This window comes from Vigna unguiculata, chromosome 10 (assembly GCF_004118075.2).
Source record: "Vigna unguiculata cultivar IT97K-499-35 chromosome 10, ASM411807v1, whole genome shotgun sequence".
NCBI classification, from domain to species: domain Eukaryota; kingdom Viridiplantae; phylum Streptophyta; class Magnoliopsida; order Fabales; family Fabaceae; genus Vigna; species Vigna unguiculata.
Window position 1 is genome coordinate 30,887,883 of NC_040288.1, and position 18,304 is coordinate 30,906,186.

General features: G+C 33.2%; 2 protein-coding genes across 5 annotated transcripts; both read left to right on the plus strand.

Annotated features, from left to right (window-relative positions):
- Window positions 1-343: 343 nt before the first annotated feature.
- Window positions 344-11,293, plus strand: LOC114167611 (probable tRNA N6-adenosine threonylcarbamoyltransferase, mitochondrial). Of its 2 annotated transcripts, XM_028052717.1 has the most exons (14): window positions 344-650; window positions 736-780; window positions 1,973-2,047; window positions 2,482-2,578; window positions 3,192-3,224; window positions 3,354-3,444; window positions 3,889-3,938; window positions 5,838-6,028; window positions 6,175-6,260; window positions 6,728-6,803; window positions 6,973-7,056; window positions 7,150-7,264; window positions 8,829-8,917; window positions 10,612-11,293. In XM_028052717.1, exons 1-14 carry the CDS (start codon window positions 420-422, stop codon window positions 10,738-10,740), a joined length of 1,392 nt encoding a protein of 463 aa, XP_027908518.1. In that variant the 5' UTR covers window positions 344-419; the 3' UTR covers window positions 10,741-11,293. The 2 variants fall into 2 exon arrangements, with proteins under 2 accessions (XP_027908518.1, XP_027908519.1); XM_028052718.1 differs by lacking the exon at window positions 3,192-3,224 and having other exon boundaries at window positions 345-650.
- A 1,049-nt stretch (window positions 11,294-12,342) lies between these two features.
- On the plus strand, window positions 12,343-17,123 carry LOC114166200 (pentatricopeptide repeat-containing protein At2g22410, mitochondrial). Of its 3 annotated transcripts, none has more exons than XR_003599870.1 (4): window positions 12,343-12,464; window positions 15,793-15,966; window positions 16,272-16,489; window positions 16,752-17,123. XR_003599870.1 is itself a non-coding variant. In XM_028050886.1 (4 exons), exon 1 carries the CDS (start codon window positions 12,929-12,931, stop codon window positions 14,960-14,962), a length of 2,034 nt encoding a protein of 677 aa, XP_027906687.1. In that variant the 5' UTR covers window positions 12,343-12,928; the 3' UTR covers window positions 14,963-15,073; window positions 15,793-15,966; window positions 16,272-16,489; window positions 16,752-17,123. The 3 variants fall into 3 exon arrangements, 2 of the variants coding, with proteins under 2 accessions (XP_027906687.1, XP_027906688.1); XM_028050886.1 differs by having other exon boundaries at window positions 12,343-15,073; XM_028050887.1 differs by having other exon boundaries at window positions 12,343-15,073; window positions 16,272-16,485.
- Window positions 17,124-18,304: the final 1,181 nt, after the last annotated feature.

The following is an 18,304-nucleotide window of genomic DNA, read 5'->3' on the forward strand; positions in this document are numbered from 1 at the left end:
AAATTTTAAAAAAATGTTCAAATAAAAATTAATTAATTTTAAAAATCGAGTTAAATGATTTTAGTTTAAAAAAACAATTATTAAAAGGATAAAAATAAACAACACTGCTTTTTATATAATAATATTGGTAGTATAGATACAATTGTTATATTGAAGTTGTTAAACTTAAAATTATTCTAAAAATTCTATGTGCATTGAAGTATAAATAAATATGAATCTTATAAATTATATTGATATTAAAAAATTAGGTGGCGTGGCATTATAAAACCTAATTAAAATAAAATAAACCATATGGAATGATTTGGGAGATTATTTATCTGTTAAATTTTTAAAGCCACGTGTGCAATGGAGATTCGTTGAAATGTTTGGAGTGCTTCCTTCTCTGTTCTCTTCTTTCTTTCTTCACCCTCTCTGCAAAAATGCTACTCTCTCTCGTTACAATGGCGTCTCCATCAACACTTTTGCGTATAAAGCTCTTACCAAAGCCACCTTCGCTTTTCTGCGCACTCACCAATCTCCGTAGAAACCAACTTCCACTCAAATCGCCATTTACGACATCTTCCAGCACAACCTCCTCCTCTTCGAAACGCCATGACGATGTCGTCGTTTTGGGGATCGAAACTAGCTGCGACGACACCGCTGCGGCTGTCGTATGTAATCCGCGCTTGCCTTTCGTTAACTATTTTCCGTGTGACGGTTTGGTTTGTCGCTTAATGGTTTCTGTGTGTGGTATAGGTGAGAAGCGACGGTGAGATTCTGAGCCAAGTGGTGTCATCTCAGGTACGGTGTCGTATAATTGTGTTATATTTGCTGAATTCCCTTTCGTGCTGTCTTAGTCCGGTGTAAGAATATGTGAGTATTGTTGAGATTGATGCTAGATTTTATTCTACGTACTCTTTTGTTCGAGTTGGAATGTTGATGGTGTTGAAAGTCCCATATTGGCCATATTGGCCTAAGGGACAAGGTCATTTCATAATAGTATATAAGTGAACTTCACCTTATCTTATAATATGGGTTGAATTAGATTTAAAGTCCACTTATTAACGGATGATGGGTAAGCATCATGCTCTTTGTTTCTCTCTTCTTTTACACCTTTCTTTCTTGGTTGTTTTACACAGTCCATCACAGAACTGTAAAACTGGTAAATTGGGTCATAAGGGTTAAAGAAACATTTTCATGATGCTTACCGGTTAAGCTTACTGGTTGTACTGAAAATTGTGGTCTAATGCATTCCGCTTCAGCTGAAATATCTGATAGGTGGGTGGTGGGAGTGTTATCTGAATGTGCTAATGCTATGCCTAATCCAGGCCATAAACAAAAAAAACTTATAAGGGATATCCTAGGGAAGCATACTATGATGTAATAATGACCTAGTCGAAAGGGTCCCCATAAGAATATTGCAGAGGTAATTTTCATTGTTGTCTAAACTAGAATTAAGAACTAAGTTTGGTTAAATTGATTTTGCTACTTCGCGAAAGCTTATTGATCATTATGAGATGTATGCACAGAGGGTGTTGGTCTGCTGTTATGAAGCACTTGATTTTATTGAACATGAAAAATGCTTATGTAGTATCCTCTATTGGATGCTTTTAGAAATGTTGTTATTATGTGGTTTTCACTTGTTTCTTCATGAAGTCAATAGTTAAATGTTTGATCACTTTTGTATTTGAATAAAAAAATATAGAATTTAATCTTGTAAAACATGTGATGTAATCTTTTATGGTTCTACTATGTGCTCATTATGAAAGAATATCACCTTATATCTTCCACAACATGAAAAGTTTAAATAAAGAAAATAAATAGATTTCTTTATACTGAATTTATCCTTACATCCAAGATTAAACGGTGGTAATGATTCCTGCTACCAACATGGTGCTTCTTTTCCTTTGTCCTAACAGGTTTATTCCTATCAGTGACTTAATTTTCTATTTATTCGTATTTTTTTCTAACTATGTAACTTGTCCAAATTAAGGCAGATCTGCTTGCAAAATATGGAGGCGTTGCTCCAAAAATGGCAGAAGAAGCTCACTCACAAGTTATAGACAAGGTACATCATTACTGTTCTGTTCGTAGTGTATCCCAGCAGCAAGAACACATAGGGCACACTATTTATGTCCTGAGTATTTTCACACACTAATTTTTGGAACCTTTTGATAGTGACTGCACACACACACCCTTTGTAAACAGCTTGTGTAAGTTTAGTTATTTATGCACATTTACAATATTGCCTTGCATATTAGGCTTCAATGCTATACATCTTCCTAGGGATTGTCTAGGTTGCTGGTGGAATTCCTTAAAACATAACCAGGGTGGAATGTAAGTAACTTCTGCCTTTGGGTGCTATAGAATGATGTTTGGAGAGTGCCACCAGGTTTTCAAATAGATGTTTAATATGGCTACTTATACGTTTTTCATTGCCTCCCTTTCTCCCTCTCTTTCCCTTTCTATATGATTATTGACATGGGCATAACCTCTGGATAGGTTGTGCAAGAAGCCCTTGATAAAGCTTATATGACTGAGAAAGATCTCACTGCTGTTGCTGTTACTATTGGTCCTGGATTGAGTCTCTGCCTTCGTGGTAATGCATGATCTTAAGAAACTTTAAGAATGGAATTGCAAAAATTAGACAGAAGTTCAGTGAGTGAATTTCAATTGAGAATACTCATCGTCTAGAGACTTAATAGTTATATTTAGAAGAATAAATACATTTTACATTTACTAGAATGAGAATAAAAAATAGACTACCTCCTATGACTCTAATCTTTCAATAATAAATTAAATAGTGTAATTACCAACAACACATGATATCATGTAATTTCAGCATCAGCAAGATAAGGCCTGTTAAAAAGTATGGACATTAATTGTGAAGAAATATTAATGTACATGTAGCTTGGTGGAGATGCTATTTAACTAAACTTATCTGATCGATAATATCAATTCAAGTTGTAGCTTTCTGATTCTCCAACTTAGCTTCTTATGTTATAAAACCACTATTTTAGGTAAAAGTACCACAAAGAGTATTTGCATGAAAATTGACAGTAAGTTTTTCTCCCCCTCCCTCAATTTTCTTGTAGACAGCACGAAATTATTGACAGTGTCTCATTTTGTAATTTGGGCAACTGTGCCTCAAAATACAATGAAATTTGTCAAGCTCAGTCTCAGATATTAAAAATTGAATGTTCAAACTGTAGGCATGATATATGAATGTCTGTTTTCGACTTCAGGTAATCGTTGGAAGGCATATCTCAGTCATAATTATCCATGACTGCATTTTATTTTCTTATCATTCATATGCTTTAGAAGAATTCTTAATATTCATTATATATTCCTCAGTATTTGCTTGTACAATGCAGTGGGGGTTCAGAAAGCCAGGAGAATTGCTGGCGGATTTAATTTACCAATTATTGGCGTACATCACATGGAAGCTCATGCTCTGGTGGCCAGGTAAAGGGATAGTTCTCTAATGAATATGTAATTCTGCTTAATAGATAGATGCTGAGACATGCTATTAATATATGAAATGGATACTTAGGGTCTCCTGTTTTTAAAAATAGAGAAACAAGAAAAACTTGTTTGATAATAGTCGACTTAGAAAAAAAATTTAAAAAATAATATCTCTATCTTTTTTTTGGAATCAGAAAATAAAAAACATCTCTTTAAGTTTTTGTTTTCTATTACACATGTTTTTCCTTATACTTTCATATCTCCTTCCCTCTCTTTTATTTTCTGAAAATCAGTTTTATATTATAAATTAGATTTCAAAACTAAAGAACCAAACACAATCCAACACACCTTTAGTTTCTGTGTGTTTTATGCTTCTACCATTTCTTTTAGTGTTCCATAGGAAATTACACTTTCTGTTGAGTCATACGTATCTTTTTGTTTTAGGTTAATTGAGAAAGATTTGCAGTTTCCTTTCATGGCCCTACTTATTTCAGGTAACACTCCTGTTTTTGGGTTTTAATATTCTAGAATTTTTCTTACTCAGGTCTGTCTATTTTTCTTTCTTGGACCATGGAATCATGGTTTCTGGTTATTGTTTGGGTTTCAAGGAATTTGGAATCTGTGGCATGGCAGCACGGGTAATTAGGTCCATGTGGTATAAATAAATTAGGCTGGGGAAATTTTCAGTGCTTGTGATTTTGAACATGAGTAGTTTTCTGGTCGATACTTAATTTTTTGTTATGATAATGAATACCTTCAGTCAAGCCTTGCCAGGAAATTTTGAAGACGTGCATAATAAATGTACATAAGATGTGACCAACATATTTGGCAAGGAAATGCTATTGATATAGATGTGCTTTAGACATTCCATGAGCATGGATGTTTGTGATGTATGCTAGATATTTGTGGTAGTATATCATACACTTGTGTGTATATATGGCAGAATCAATTAGTAACATCTTAGGAACTAAGTAGGGATTATGTATCTTATGATTAGGATTGAACCATTCCTATTCATTCCAGAACCAATATATAGACATATTGTGTGGATTGTGCAGACTCACAATCTACCCCTAATTATATTGTTGAATTCCAATTATTTTGTAATCTTCTTTCGCTTATCTTTTCATAAGAGGGTCATGTTTTCCACCTGCATTCTTCATTCTTTCCAATTATTTATAAATAAATCTGTTATGTATACTTGTTAGTAAATAACTACAGTTAGATAATTTTGTTTTCTGCCCTAATTATGTAGAGCTTTTAACCATAGTAGATTCTGTTACTGAGTCGGTTGCTGAGATGGGTCTGACTGCTGTACAACTGCAATTTTGATATCTATACACCATCGTTTATAAATCTTAGTGTATGACTCCTTCTATCATATAGTTAATCAGTGATATAGGAGATCTCCTATCAACCAGGGATATGACAAAATTACAATATACAAGTAGAAATTTCACCTTAAGAGCCGTTTGTGATTGAATTAGGTTTAAAGTCCAGTTTTTAAGATGATATCAAAGTCTATCCTAACAAGGTTTGTTAAGCCTACGGTACCACCCATTATCAAGTCGTTATTAGACCATTTACAAATATCTAGTCTTAGTTTGAAATAACTGGTTTCAGATCGACTAAAAATATGACAAAATTATTATATATAAGTGAATTCAAGTTAGATTTGTGAGGTTGAGTTATACTTAAGCCTCACTTTCTACGATGGTATCAAAGCTTGTCTTAGTGAAGTTTCTTGAGCCTTCATGACATTCGCTATTGGGCATCCCTCTATTCCCACACTCGAGATATATCTAGTTGATTCTATAACCAAATTATAATTTATAAATGAATGCAAATCTTGCTTTATCAAATCTGTTTTGTGAAGTTGAGTTAGACTTACGGTCTATTTTCTAAGAAGTTACAACATTTCTTATCTGTTCTATTCTATTAGAGTAGTTTTTTATTGCCATCATTATCAAAAGGTTAAAATTTTGGACAGTTATAACAACCTGACAGTGACATCTGTTTCAAACTACTAGAATACAATGATAACGATGACTGTAACTGACTCACAATAAACATGTTGACTCATCTCTGTGGTTATCAGAGAATGGAACATAAATTCTCATAACTATGCCCTTCATCTCTCTCATTTCTCTGTCGACTTCTATTATCTCTTTTTCACACTTTTCAACATTTTCATGTATTCTTTGTTCTTACACTCCCGTTTCATATATGCTTTGTTTGTTACACTCACATTTTGATAAATGTCATTTACGGTGGTGATTCTTGGGGTAGTCTCTGACTAGTCCAGTTGCAAAACTGTGATTTGATACAGCTCTGCTGACTGTATTCTTTAGGTATAATTACACTAGGCTAACTTGTGTGAGCTATATTGATAGGGGGGCACAATTTACTCATTCTTGCACGTGATCTTGGACAATACATACAACTTGGAACTACAATAGATGATGCTATTGGTGAGGCATACGACAAAACAGCAAAATGGCTTGGACTTGATTTGAGGAGAAGTGGTGGTCCTGCTATTGAGAAGCTTGCTATGGAGGGAAATGCTGAATCAGTCAAGTTTTCTGTAAGTTAGCTGCAAAATCTTATACTCTTCTACCCTCCCCTAGCTTGTGATCGTTGGCTTATGTTGAATATCTATCTTTTCTGACATTGCTTTGGCGGATATCCTCCTTCTAGTGGAGATTTAAGTTTATTACTTTGTCATTCTAGATTCCAATGAAGCAGCACAAAGATTGCAACTTCTCCTATGCTGGTCTTAAAACCCAAGTACGGCTGGCAATTGAGTCCAAAAAGATGTAAGTACATGGAACAATGCTGTAACTTGATTGACAGTTTATCCCATATCTTATCAACTTTATTTTGTCTAGTGGTTAGTAGTGCAAATTTAATTCAACATAAAAAATTCTGTATTGAAGAAATGTCTAGTTATCGTATTCTGTTTAATGTTATCCTTTTATTTTTGTACAGCACAAATTTAATTTAATGTAAAAAACATTCTGCATTGAAGAAATGCCTGACTACCATACCACATTCTGTTCAGTGTTATCTTTTATTTTTTCTCATTGTCAGATCACTGCTAATATTTTATTATTGTAGATGTAGCATTCACTTACAGGATAACTAAATGACTCATCTTGCAAAGTGCAATGCCTAATGCAAGAAGTATTTTTGTGATGCATTCGTAAAATTAAATTAAGCCGACATTTTTTTTTTATTTTTATTTTTGCCTACTCACGAGTATATGAATATGGGAAATTGACAGTGATGCCAAAATTCCAATCACTTCGGCAAGTAAGGAAGATAGACTGTCACGGGCTGATATTGCTGCTTCTTTTCAGGTTTGTTATATTTTCGTACAGTTTGTAGATTGCGAGTGTATCCTTTCAAGTCTATTTAATGTACTCCAGATTAAAATTTCCTCATCTTCTTTTTCATTCACCTTTAACCCATATATTTTAACATGTGTCATATAACTTTAATGTATTTCATTTTCTACATGTTAAGCAGCGAACTGCTGTGTTACATCTTGAAGAAAGGTGTGACCGAGCAATACAATGGGCATTGAAGATGGAGCCTTCTATAAGACACTTGGTATTTTGGAATCTAAATGTTGCCGGGTCCAATAACATCAGTCCTCCTTTGTACTAAAAATCTAAATGCCATTACCTGTCATTTTTGTTGTAGGTTGTCTCTGGTGGGGTTGCATCAAATCAATATGTACGGGCCCGACTTGATATGGTTGCAAAGAAGAATGGCCTGCAACTTTTATGCCCTCCTCCTCAGCTCTGTACTGATAATGGTAATGATTTATTCTTAATTTTGGTTTTATTTGTGAAAGCTAACTGTATCGATACCGTAGTTCATTACAAATTTAACTGTCCGAAGTCAGATTAAGTAAGGGTTGTATTAGATAACCGAATAAAAAAGTGCCCATGTTAGAAATTAGAATTGTATAGAGAGTAATTGAGAAAAACAAAACCACTGTGTTATCATGCATGCAAAGAAAAAAGAGTAGCTCTTTAGCTTGATCTCTCAAGTAGGTGATTGTGTCACTCGTAAAAATAATGGGACAAGACTGAAGTGTGACCATTGTCACAACATTGATAACTATTATGCTCTGCATTGTCGACCCTCTAAAATAGCTAAAGTGGTGAACTTTGCTTCTACCGATCCTCTTGCCCAGTTTGTGCTGCATAATCTGCTCCCGCTCACAACATGCCATCAACAATCTTCAATGATTTCCTACGATGGTATGGGGATTGTTAAGCCTCATGTTCGACTGCTTCTGTTACACATCCCAATATTTCTGTCATTGACATCTTTTACTATTTGGGCTCTAGATCCTTCATTTTGGAGCCATCGATCGTAAATTTGGTAATAAATAACTTTTTTCTTCTCTTTCTATTTCTGGTTATTTACCTTGGCAAATGGATCTTAAACACAGTCCTAGGGTCTTGATATCGTCCATCCTCTGCATTCTCTTGCTATTCTTTATGTTCTCGGGACTCCCTTTAAGCTATTGTCAATCATTAACTTACAAGGTCTCCTAATTGTGTGATTTTGTTTTACTAAAGATTCTATTTCCTCGAGGAATTGGAGGTGGAACAAACGATTTGCTACGGATGTGAGTCTCATGACCTCTATCACTTGATCAAGCCTTCTCCTTTTGGATCAACGGTAGATCCCCACCCCCAATACTCAGTTAGGAAATCCAAATTTTGATAAATTGAAACAGTTAAACCCCGGTCTTTCCAAGTTAAAATCTGCCTTGTGAGCATGTCCAAGGTATTCAAAGTCGACATCTTACCCAAGATTATAAGATCTTACAAAATTTTTGAAATTCATATATATATATATATATATATGTATATATATATATATAACCTTGAACATGTGCGTTTTAAAGCAGCATAAATCATTGTATATCACTTGAAACTCATAATTAAAGTGGACTTAGAATGTAGTACTAAACTAGCAATTAGAAGATCAAGCTGTATCATATTATATAGAAATCGTATTTCCGTTGAGGGGAAACAGGTGTCAGCCAAACTTCCATTAACCCATGTGGAATGGCATTGACAAATGTTATAGATGATGAAATCTAGTGCGAGTCCTTTCCCCATATTCCGTCTCCTTGATGCGCTTCATGAAGATATAAAAAAAGCACTCCATTTCTCATTTGTAATATTTCAATTCTCTCCTTTGTTGATATTTTGGCAATCCAAAATTAGTTGTTGCATGAATTTTCATTTCGTTTATCTATCTTTTTTATCCAATGTTTAAAAAACTGATTAGGATGGTACTAATTCAAATTCAATATGGACAAGTTTGTTATAGTTCATGAAAGCTTTTGAACTGAATAGGTGTAATGATTGCTTGGACTGGTATTGAGCATTTCCGCATGGGAAGATATGACCCTCCTCCGCCTGCCGAAGAACCTGAAGACTTTGTGGTGTGTTTTCTATAACATTGACAATTTATTGATTAAAGCACTTTTATATCAGCTGAATTTTCTTTCCTATCATGATTCTCTCGATGGATTTGGGTAGTTTATTATCTTAACTATATATCTTGTTCTTGTAAAATGAGTGAGTTTTGTTTTTTTGGTCCCGTTTTTTGTTTTTCATCCCTGAAAAATTTAAAATAATTGATTTTAATCCTTGTACATTATTTTTCTTTGTCTTTCATCCTTCCAAAATTCTAATTTTGATCTCTAAAATCAATTTAGGATAGACAAATAGCGTTGTAGGCATCTTAAAAGTTTTTTTAAAGTTACTTGCTGACATTCTAACATATTAGCTGACGCTGCCTAGAATGATTACTTGACACATAAGCAGTTAACCAGTGTCACGTAATAACCAAGGACTGAAAACAAAAAGTAAATTTTACAGGGTCCAAAATCCAAGTACACTAATCCTATTAGGACTAAGCATATTTAAGCCTAATTTATTTAATTAAAAACTTGAAATAAGCTTTTAGACCCTGTAAACTAAGTTTTTTAATTTTGTTCCATGTAAATATTTTATTTGTTTTTAATCTCACTAAAATTGAAAACCATTTCTCTACACATAGTTATTATGACGTTTTTTGTGTTAAATGAAAAGTCAAGCGAGTATTCCAAGCGATGTTTACTAATGTTGTTATCTAGTGTGAGTATATAACACCTTTAAAATATATATTATTTACCTATTTATCTATTCTAACAAAAATTAGAGATTTCAAATTTTAGAAAGATAAAAAAAATGAGAAATATTTTACAGGAAATAAAATAAAGTCAAAATTCATACATTTTATAAGGACTAAGTATAACTATTTCAAATTTTGCAATGATGAAAAATAAAGAAAAAGATTTGTTGTGGCCAAAACATAAATTTACTCATTTTATAGTACTCAACATATTTAAACTTTGAAAAAAGATGTATGGTCGACACTTTTTTATACCATCAAGATGAGTTATAATTTAAACCAAGTCAAAAAAAATGTTATATCCATTTGTGGGTGAATCTTGCTATGAACTCATTTGGGGAATTCTGTCGAGATGATTTTAACCTCTTATAATTCTTTTCTATATCCGTATCTAATCCATTGTTTGCGTGATTGTGCTTTGGGTTTTTCACGTATCACGGTTGTGATTTTATTCCTTTGGATTTGTATCAATTAAACTGGTACTATAAATGTGCAATTTTAGTTATGCCATCTACTCATCACAACTGTTTGACTTTAGTCCTTTTCAAAATTGAAATCTGCTTACATCGCGTCAATTTATAACATGTATGGGGTATTACAATTTCACAATTAGGGAATGGATCCAATGGGAACCTGAGGGGCTCAAATAGCAAGTTTACAATACCTCAAGAACTCGGTTGGCACAACTTAAACCTGGAAAACTAAAATCGCACAATTATAATAGCCTGATAATCAAAAGTGCAATTAAGCCTTTCATTTTGAACCAAATGTACTAGGCCACAGGATTTAGCATACTTATAAATGATGCTTTTTGTTGATGTTACTGTTAATAATGTAAAATTCACATGAATTTAGTGCAACACTGGACCTTCTCTTCTCTCAATTTGAGTTAACCTGAGTTATTTACTATGCTTGTGCTTCACTAGCCTCTGAAATTTGTTGAATTATGATTTATTTCAGTATGATATACGCCCAAGGTGGCCGCTGGGAGAAGAGTATGCTGAAGGAAAAAGTGAAGCACGTTCCTTAAGAACAGCTCGTATTCATCCATCTCTTACATCTATAATTCAAGCATCATTGCAACAGTGACACTGCTTGAACTTCCATGTGGCTTCAGCCCCTGTTTGAAGATTCTCTACAGGACAAGCCTCGGTTTGAACTTATCTATGATTTGACCTAGTGACATCCGTGGCCTAATTTTCAATTTTTCGTGAAAAAATGTGTCCCCTTTGTTGCTTTGCTGTGGAAACTGGTCATTGGCATCAAGCAATAAGTCAAGAAATTCAAGCAAAGCAATGTCACTGCAATGAGCAACATTATAATTATGGTTGGTAGAAATGAAAACGGGAGTGAGTTGGGAACAGATACAAATTGATTATGCTGTAAGCAAAACTTTACCACTTAGAATAGGAAAAAAGGAAAAAAGGCAAGGAAATTTTGCATTTAAATCTTATGCTTTTAGCAATCTTCTGCATAACCTCTAGATATATGTTAAGGTTTTCATCTTTCACATCCACATTTCTGATTGTTTAATCTCTTACCATGCATGACATAAGTGTTAATGATAACATCTGTGTAAGTCTTGACATACTTCTTTTCCCCCATTTGTATATTATGATTCTGGAAATTTGGCTTGATAGCATTCTTTGACATTATTACTCTGCATTACATAATAAGGTAGTATTCACTTGGATCAAATTACATACGTCAATGAAAAATTGATACCATTTAGAGTAACCAAATTTAATAATCGTGTATTAAGATTCATTTTTTTTCTTACTAGGTTTTTAGAGATGCATGTTGGTTGAGAGATGGATGCACATGAGATATTATTGAAGTTTTAATTATTTTTTAATGTATATGATATCATTTTTAAATTTAGATGACTATTTTTACTTTTAGATAAATATTTTATTTATATAGTTTTGAGTTGAAGGTATATTTTTTACATAAAATATTATCATAATTTTGGTATTATATTGATGTAGTCAGTATTAATAGACTTAAGAGATTATATTACGGAAATATTCTTATTTACTTTAGGTAAAAAATAATTAATATTATAAATCCTCTCTTTTATACAATGAAGAATTAAAGTATTTAGTTTCAAATTTAAAAGTTAATTAACATTATATTTTTTTTCTTTGCACGTTAATTATATAAGGATAATTTTTGAAATAAAAAATTACACAAGTATCAATATCTTCTATTTACAAATGAAAAATATTAAACTTCAAAATGCTCAAATACAAATTACCAGTTTTTTTTTAATTAAATTGCATTGGAATTAAAATTTAATGTTTTAAAATAAATTTAATTTAACGAAAACATTTTTTTCACATGCTTAGTTTAAAAAACTACATAAATTTATGAAATTATCGTAGCAAGTGTATTTAATTGGGATGCATATTAGTTTTATTTATAGGTAATTTTAATTCAATTTTGACTGAAATTTATATTTTGACACGATAGTTAATATTTTAACTAATATCTATTAATACTATTACAATTTTAGACTTCTTTAATATAATTTACAAAAGTCAAATTATTTATCCAATTCAAATCATTTTTAGAACTAGTTAGCTTGAGCTTCCAAGACACTAGTTTTGGATATTGTAAAAATTTATTTAAATTTTATTGACTTCATTAAAAAACAAGGTTTTATTATTTTTTGCTTGCAGTTATGAAATTACGAAAAACAAAACAACCTGCGAAAGAACACAACACAACCTCTCTCCATTCATGACGTTACGCGAAAACTCCAAACCTTCTCAAACTAAAACCACACTTCATCTTCTTCACCAACGGTAACGGTAAACCCTTCTTCCTCCTCCTCCTTCTTCTTCTTCTTCTTCTCTCTGTCAACCCTTACTCATTTCAATCCTTCAATATCATGCATACATAAAATTTTGTTTGTTCCCACTTGTTATATCTATAGCTATCTCTGTATGTATCGGACTTAGGAGAAACCCGACACTGAATATTATTGCCTTTCAATAACTCTAGATAAAAAGAAGAAGATTAAAAGCCTTCAATTGTTGATTCTTTATCTTGTTATTGCGTAATGCGCGGTACCATGTTCATGTCAGTGAACAAGTAATGGAACTTACTTTCGTAGATCATTGTGAAACCATGTTTATTCTGTTTTGTGAACTAATTCAGATTCTGTACCCTCAACAACAACAACCCCACTTTTAGGCCTCCTCAAAAGTTGTGGTACCCTGTTCCTGTAAGAGAACAAACACTGGAACTTACTTTCGTAGATCATTGGCAAGTCATGTTTATCCTGTTTGTCAACAAACTCAGATTCAGATACCCTTTAAAAATCCCACTTTTAGGTTTCCTTTGTTGTTTGCATATTCGTTCCTTGTCTCCTTATGGGAAACCCATCAATTGGAACACCTCCCACAGCTTCGTTCGAAACAACCTTCTCCTTTCTCTCTTGGAAAGGTGCCAGTCCTTGCTCCAGTTGAAGCAGATCCAGACCCAGATGATCCTCACTGGCTTGGTTCAAGACAGCTTTGCCGCAAGTCGTCTTGTTACATTCTGTGCTTTATCTGAATCGCAGGCCCTTGAGTATTGTACCAAGATCTTGTATTGGATCCGAGAACCAAATGTGTTTTCTTGGAATGTTACAATTAGGGGATTTGTGGAAAGTGGGGAGTTAGAGGGAGCTGTTTTGTTATACAAGAGAATGTTGCAATCTGGTGTTATGAAACCAGATAATCATACTTATCCTTTATTGCTCAAGGCTTGTTCTTTTCCATCTATGAATTGTGTTGGTTATACAGTACTTGGGCATGTGTTGAAGTTTGGTTTTGAATTTGATATATTTGTGCACAATGCATCAATAACTATGTTACTCTCATATGGAGAGTTGAAGGCAGCGTATGATGTGTTCGACAATGGTTGTGTGAGAGACTTGGTAACATGGAATGCCATGATTACGGGATGTGTTAGAAGAGGGCTAGCTAATGAGGCTAAAAAACTCTATCAGGAAATGGTGGCAGAGAAAGTGAAACCAGATGAGATTACAATGATTGGGATTATTTCTTCTTGTTCTCAACTGCAGGATTTGAATCTCGGCAGAAAATTTCATCTTTATGTCAAAGAACATGGCCTTGAGTTGACAATCCCACTCAGTAATGCACTTATGGACATGTATATAAAGTGTGGAGACCTATTGGCTGCACGAATTCTATTTGATAAAATGGCACACAAGACCCTTGTTTCATGGACTACAATGGTTTTGGGATATTCTAGATTTGGTTATCTAGATGTTGCCCGGGAGCTTCTGTATAAAATTCCAGAAGAGAGTGTTGTACCTTGGAATGCAATCATTAGTGGCTGTGTCCAAGCTAAGAATAGTAAAGAGGCACTGGCACTGTTCCATGAAATGCAAATTAAGAAAATCAAACCTGATAAAGTTACCATGGTTAACTGTTTGTCTGCATGCTCACAACTAGGAGCACTTGATGTAGGAATATGGTTTCACCATTATACTAAAAGGCATAGTATTTCTCTCGATGTTGCATTGGGCACTGCACTAGTTGACATGTATGCCAAGTGTGGAAATATTGCAAAGGCTCTCCAGGTTTTCCAAGAGGTTCCTCAAAAGAATTGTTTGACTTGGACAGCCATTATTTGTGGTTTAGCACTTCATGGGAATGCCAGGGATGCTATATCCTATTTCTCAGAAATGATCCGTAGTGGCTTAAGACCTGATGAGATCACTTTTCTTGGTGTCTTATCAGCTTGTTGTCATGGAGGTTTAGTTGAAGAAGGCCGAAAATACTTTTCCCAAATGAGATTTAACTTTAATATAACCCCTCAGCTTAAGCACTACTCGTGCATGGTGGATCTTTTAGGAAGGGCTGGTCATTTGGAGGAAGCAGAAGAGCTTCTTAGAAATATGCCGATTGCAGCAGATGCTGCTGTGTGGGGTGCTTTATTCTTTGCATGTCGTGTTCATGGCAATGTTTTAATAGGAGAGAGGGCAGCTTTGAAACTTCTTGAGATGGATCCTCAAGATAGTGGTATTTATGTGTTGCTTGCAACCATGTACAGTGAGGCAAAAATGTGGAAGGAGGCAAGGAGTGTTAGGAATATAATGAAAGAGAGAGGAGTAGAAAAGACTCCTGGTTGCAGCTCAATTGAAATCAATGGCATTGTGCAAGAGTTTGTGGCAAAGGATGTGTTGCATCCACAGTCTGAATGGATTTATGAATGCCTGATTTCATTGACAAAGCAACTGGAGTTTCTTGTGTTTATATGTGACATTCCTGCTTATGGAGATGAATTTGTTTCCTAAACTTGTCAGTTTGTTTTCTCTATTTCTTGTGCTGATTTAATTACACTCTTCCCTGGATAGCCTGTACCAAATTTTCATTCTATCAAGGGTATCCTACTTCAGAAAATATATGTAAGTACCATGAAGACATCTTTCTTCCATCATACATCTTTTTACTGATTTTTTCAATCTCCTTATGCTCCTCTGTATAACTTGTAAGTTTATTACAGAGGAACACAGATTAGGTATTTGATTATTATTTGTGGCTCTACTTCAGTGTCTTCATTGGAAAACTTGAGGACTTGTTATGTACATCATCAAATATTGTGTTAGCCACCCACATGTTCACTGTATTCTCTTCACCTGTATACATTTAATTATGCTTCATCCAAACTGCTGGCCTCATGATAAAGACACCAGCCATGCTGCTAAATTGTGTCAAATATTATACATTGCTAAACAGGACCAGGATTTTCTCTCCCATTGTTGGAAGTTGTATGAGATCCCCTTTTCCTTTAGTTTTCATCAAGCATTCTACTTTGATGAAGATATTATCACAAAAGATAAGTGTGAAATGTCCAAGCTCCATTGGTGTGGCTTTGGAGATTAAACACTATGTAGTGCATTATTTTAGTATGTTGGATTATCTTGTTATTTTTACTTGTTTACCCCCCACTTTTTGTCCTTGCTTAAGGTTTCCTCTTTATGATGGTCAATTCTCGTATGCAACTCATGGCTTGGTTATGATCTGTTATCATTTCAAATCTTTAACGTGATCAATGATGGATCTACTAACATGATTTCTGTTATAATATTGTTTATGACTAATTTTTATGATTCTCCATGCCCAGAAAACAATCATATGGTACAGAACTAGAACTATGGTAATTATTGGCTAGAACATTGATTCAAATGATGTCATGTACATTTTGGAGAATACTTGCATGGATTGGGGTGTTGAAACCCTACGTTAAATGACTTCTACACTTGGTTGGTTCTATTTCAAGACTCTACGGGATGAAGAGGTCAAGTTAAAGAAATTCTGAATACTTCTATATAAAACTCTTGGCTCTTGTATATTGGATTCTGATCATGCTTGTATTTAAAAGCTTTTTTATCTGATCAATATACTGCATCAACAAGACAAGGAAAGAATATTTTTTTAAAACATTTGTCTAAATCCAATTGCTGACGCTTTCTATTTCTGCCTCTTGGTTTCATATTATTGCTTCCAGACATGATTCACATGTATCAACTCATGTTTGATTCTTGTTACATTTTTTTTAATATTAATATCAACAACTAAATTATTCTGCTGTTTCTGGCTCAGGAGGAGTAGGAAGAAAACTGATACTGTAAATTCTGTCTTGAAATTGACCAAAGCAAGTGAGAGATTGGACTCAATAAAGGTCATCCATGTATCACTGCCAAAGTGAACAACAGTAAAATGGTATGGTGGGCAAAATCTTTGGTTGCTGCTACTACTGCCACAGACCAGACCCATTTTACTTGTGAATTGGATTCAGGATTGTCTTAAGGTCCAAGTAGGTAAAGCCCTTGCTTTAGGTCTCCGAGAAAAAAAAAAAGGCCTCCAAAATAATTTTGTTAGTACTCAATAGATAATTTTGTATCAGAAAAAGCTCAAAAATAAATTTTAAACAAAATTATGATCTATTTTAACATAAATTATTTTATTAATGAATAAAAATGTCTCATTCTTAAGTTTGTTTTATACTTTTCAAACCTTTAAACCGTTTCCGATTGGATTGAAACCATTGAGGTTTACCGACACTTGTCTGTTCAATGACAGGCTTTACACTAAGAGTTACCAAGAACTTCTCAAATTCACCATAAGAGTTTCCATCAGAAGGTTTATGAAACAAGTGATGATTCTTTTGCTCTGGTTGATGCTCTTCTAGCTGATTGCTATAACATGCTGGAAGATCATCCATCATTGTTCATGGAAATGGCGACAACAAGTGTTGAATGAGAAAGCAAATGATATCGGATACTAGGATGTTTTGTCCTGACAAGTTCTATGTTTTGCATTGGCATGGCATGCAGAATGACTTAAAAATATAACCACCAATTCTTACCTTGTCAGCTGAGGTCAGCTATATGGATCAATTGACACCATCAAACTGTGAAAAACTTAACTTTCAATAAAAATCACTTCTAGCAAGGTCATTTTTTGTAGTTTCTTGTAATATTTTCTTTGCTTTTTCATTCCATTTAATTGGGTTATCTTCCATTTGATCTACTTCTCTTTACTTTCAATACCTCTTTTAATTGTTCAAGATCCAATTGTTCTCTAGGCCAGAGGCTACAAATTGTTAGTGTTGATTTAAACCTTGTCTTTTGTGTTAAAATCCTGTGATATAATATATTTTTACCTACGCATATTGGCAAGTACAGGTATATATTCAGTTATTTAAAAAAAGAAAGGGCCTTTTAACTGTACAAAAATAACTCCCATAATTAAACAGGTCTATATGATATGATTTTCTTATAATAAAACCATAAAATAATTTTTGTTAGGTTTCTGTTAATTACAAACATTTCACTAATGTTAAAGCAATTGAATAAATTGAAAAAGAAAATACAAAGATGGCATTAAACACTTTAAGACAATACAAACTATTTATGGATGATTAAAATTATTTACAGTCTTTAAAAATATAAACATATCATTTGATCTCGTTATTACATGTTAATCTTCGGTTAAAGTTTAGTATTTTGTATTTTTAAAAAAAGATAAATAGTCAATTTAATATAATAAATATTAATATATTTTATTTTTAGTATGACTTGCATTCAGAACTTGTTGGTACAGTGGGTTGTCACGATGATATGACAACATGTATTGGATATTCCAATAAAATTTATATTATTGATGCACTTTGAGATTCATAGAAACACTTTTTATTTATATTTTAATTAGAATTAGAATTTAATATTTTGAATGATTAATTTATTTATTGTTTGAAATGAAAGAAAAAAAAAATAGATTTTAGGCTTTTCAGAATTTGGTTACATGTTAAAGAAAATGTAAAATCCAAGAAAAAAAAGTTATAATTTTTTTTAACAAATGAGTTAAGTTAGGTTCGCACACTAAATAATCAATAATGATAAGCTAAGTAACCTGATTTCACCACTTGACCACAATGTCCTTAACAACAGGATGTTATCTAAGGAAATCTCGATCATGACATAATATGGGATGATAATGAATGTAAAAATAATTTGTACAAAGTATAAAATCTCATTATTGGTTTAAAATCTAATTTAGAAAAATACAAATACATACAACAAATCGAAGAATAAAATAATTTTGGACTTGAGATTTATTCAAGAGAAAAATGA

What these genes read in the sequence shown, in the direction of transcription:
- LOC114167611 (XM_028052717.1), top strand. Translation starts at nt 420, where the DNA reads ATGCTACTCTCTCTCGTTACAATGGCGTCTCCATCAACACTTTTGCGT. An exon ending in ACGACACCGCTGCGGCTGTC is followed by an intron (nt 651 to 735) that starts GTATGTAATCCG and finishes TGTGTGGTATAG; the next exon opens with GTGAGAAGCGACGGTGAGAT. An exon ending in CATGGCCCTACTTATTTCAG is followed by an intron (nt 3,939 to 5,837) that starts GTAACACTCCTG and finishes CTATATTGATAG; the next exon opens with GGGGGCACAATTTACTCATT.
- LOC114166200 (XM_028050886.1), top strand. Translation starts at nt 12,929, where the DNA reads ATGTTTATCCTGTTTGTCAACAAACTCAGATTCAGATACCCTTTAAAA.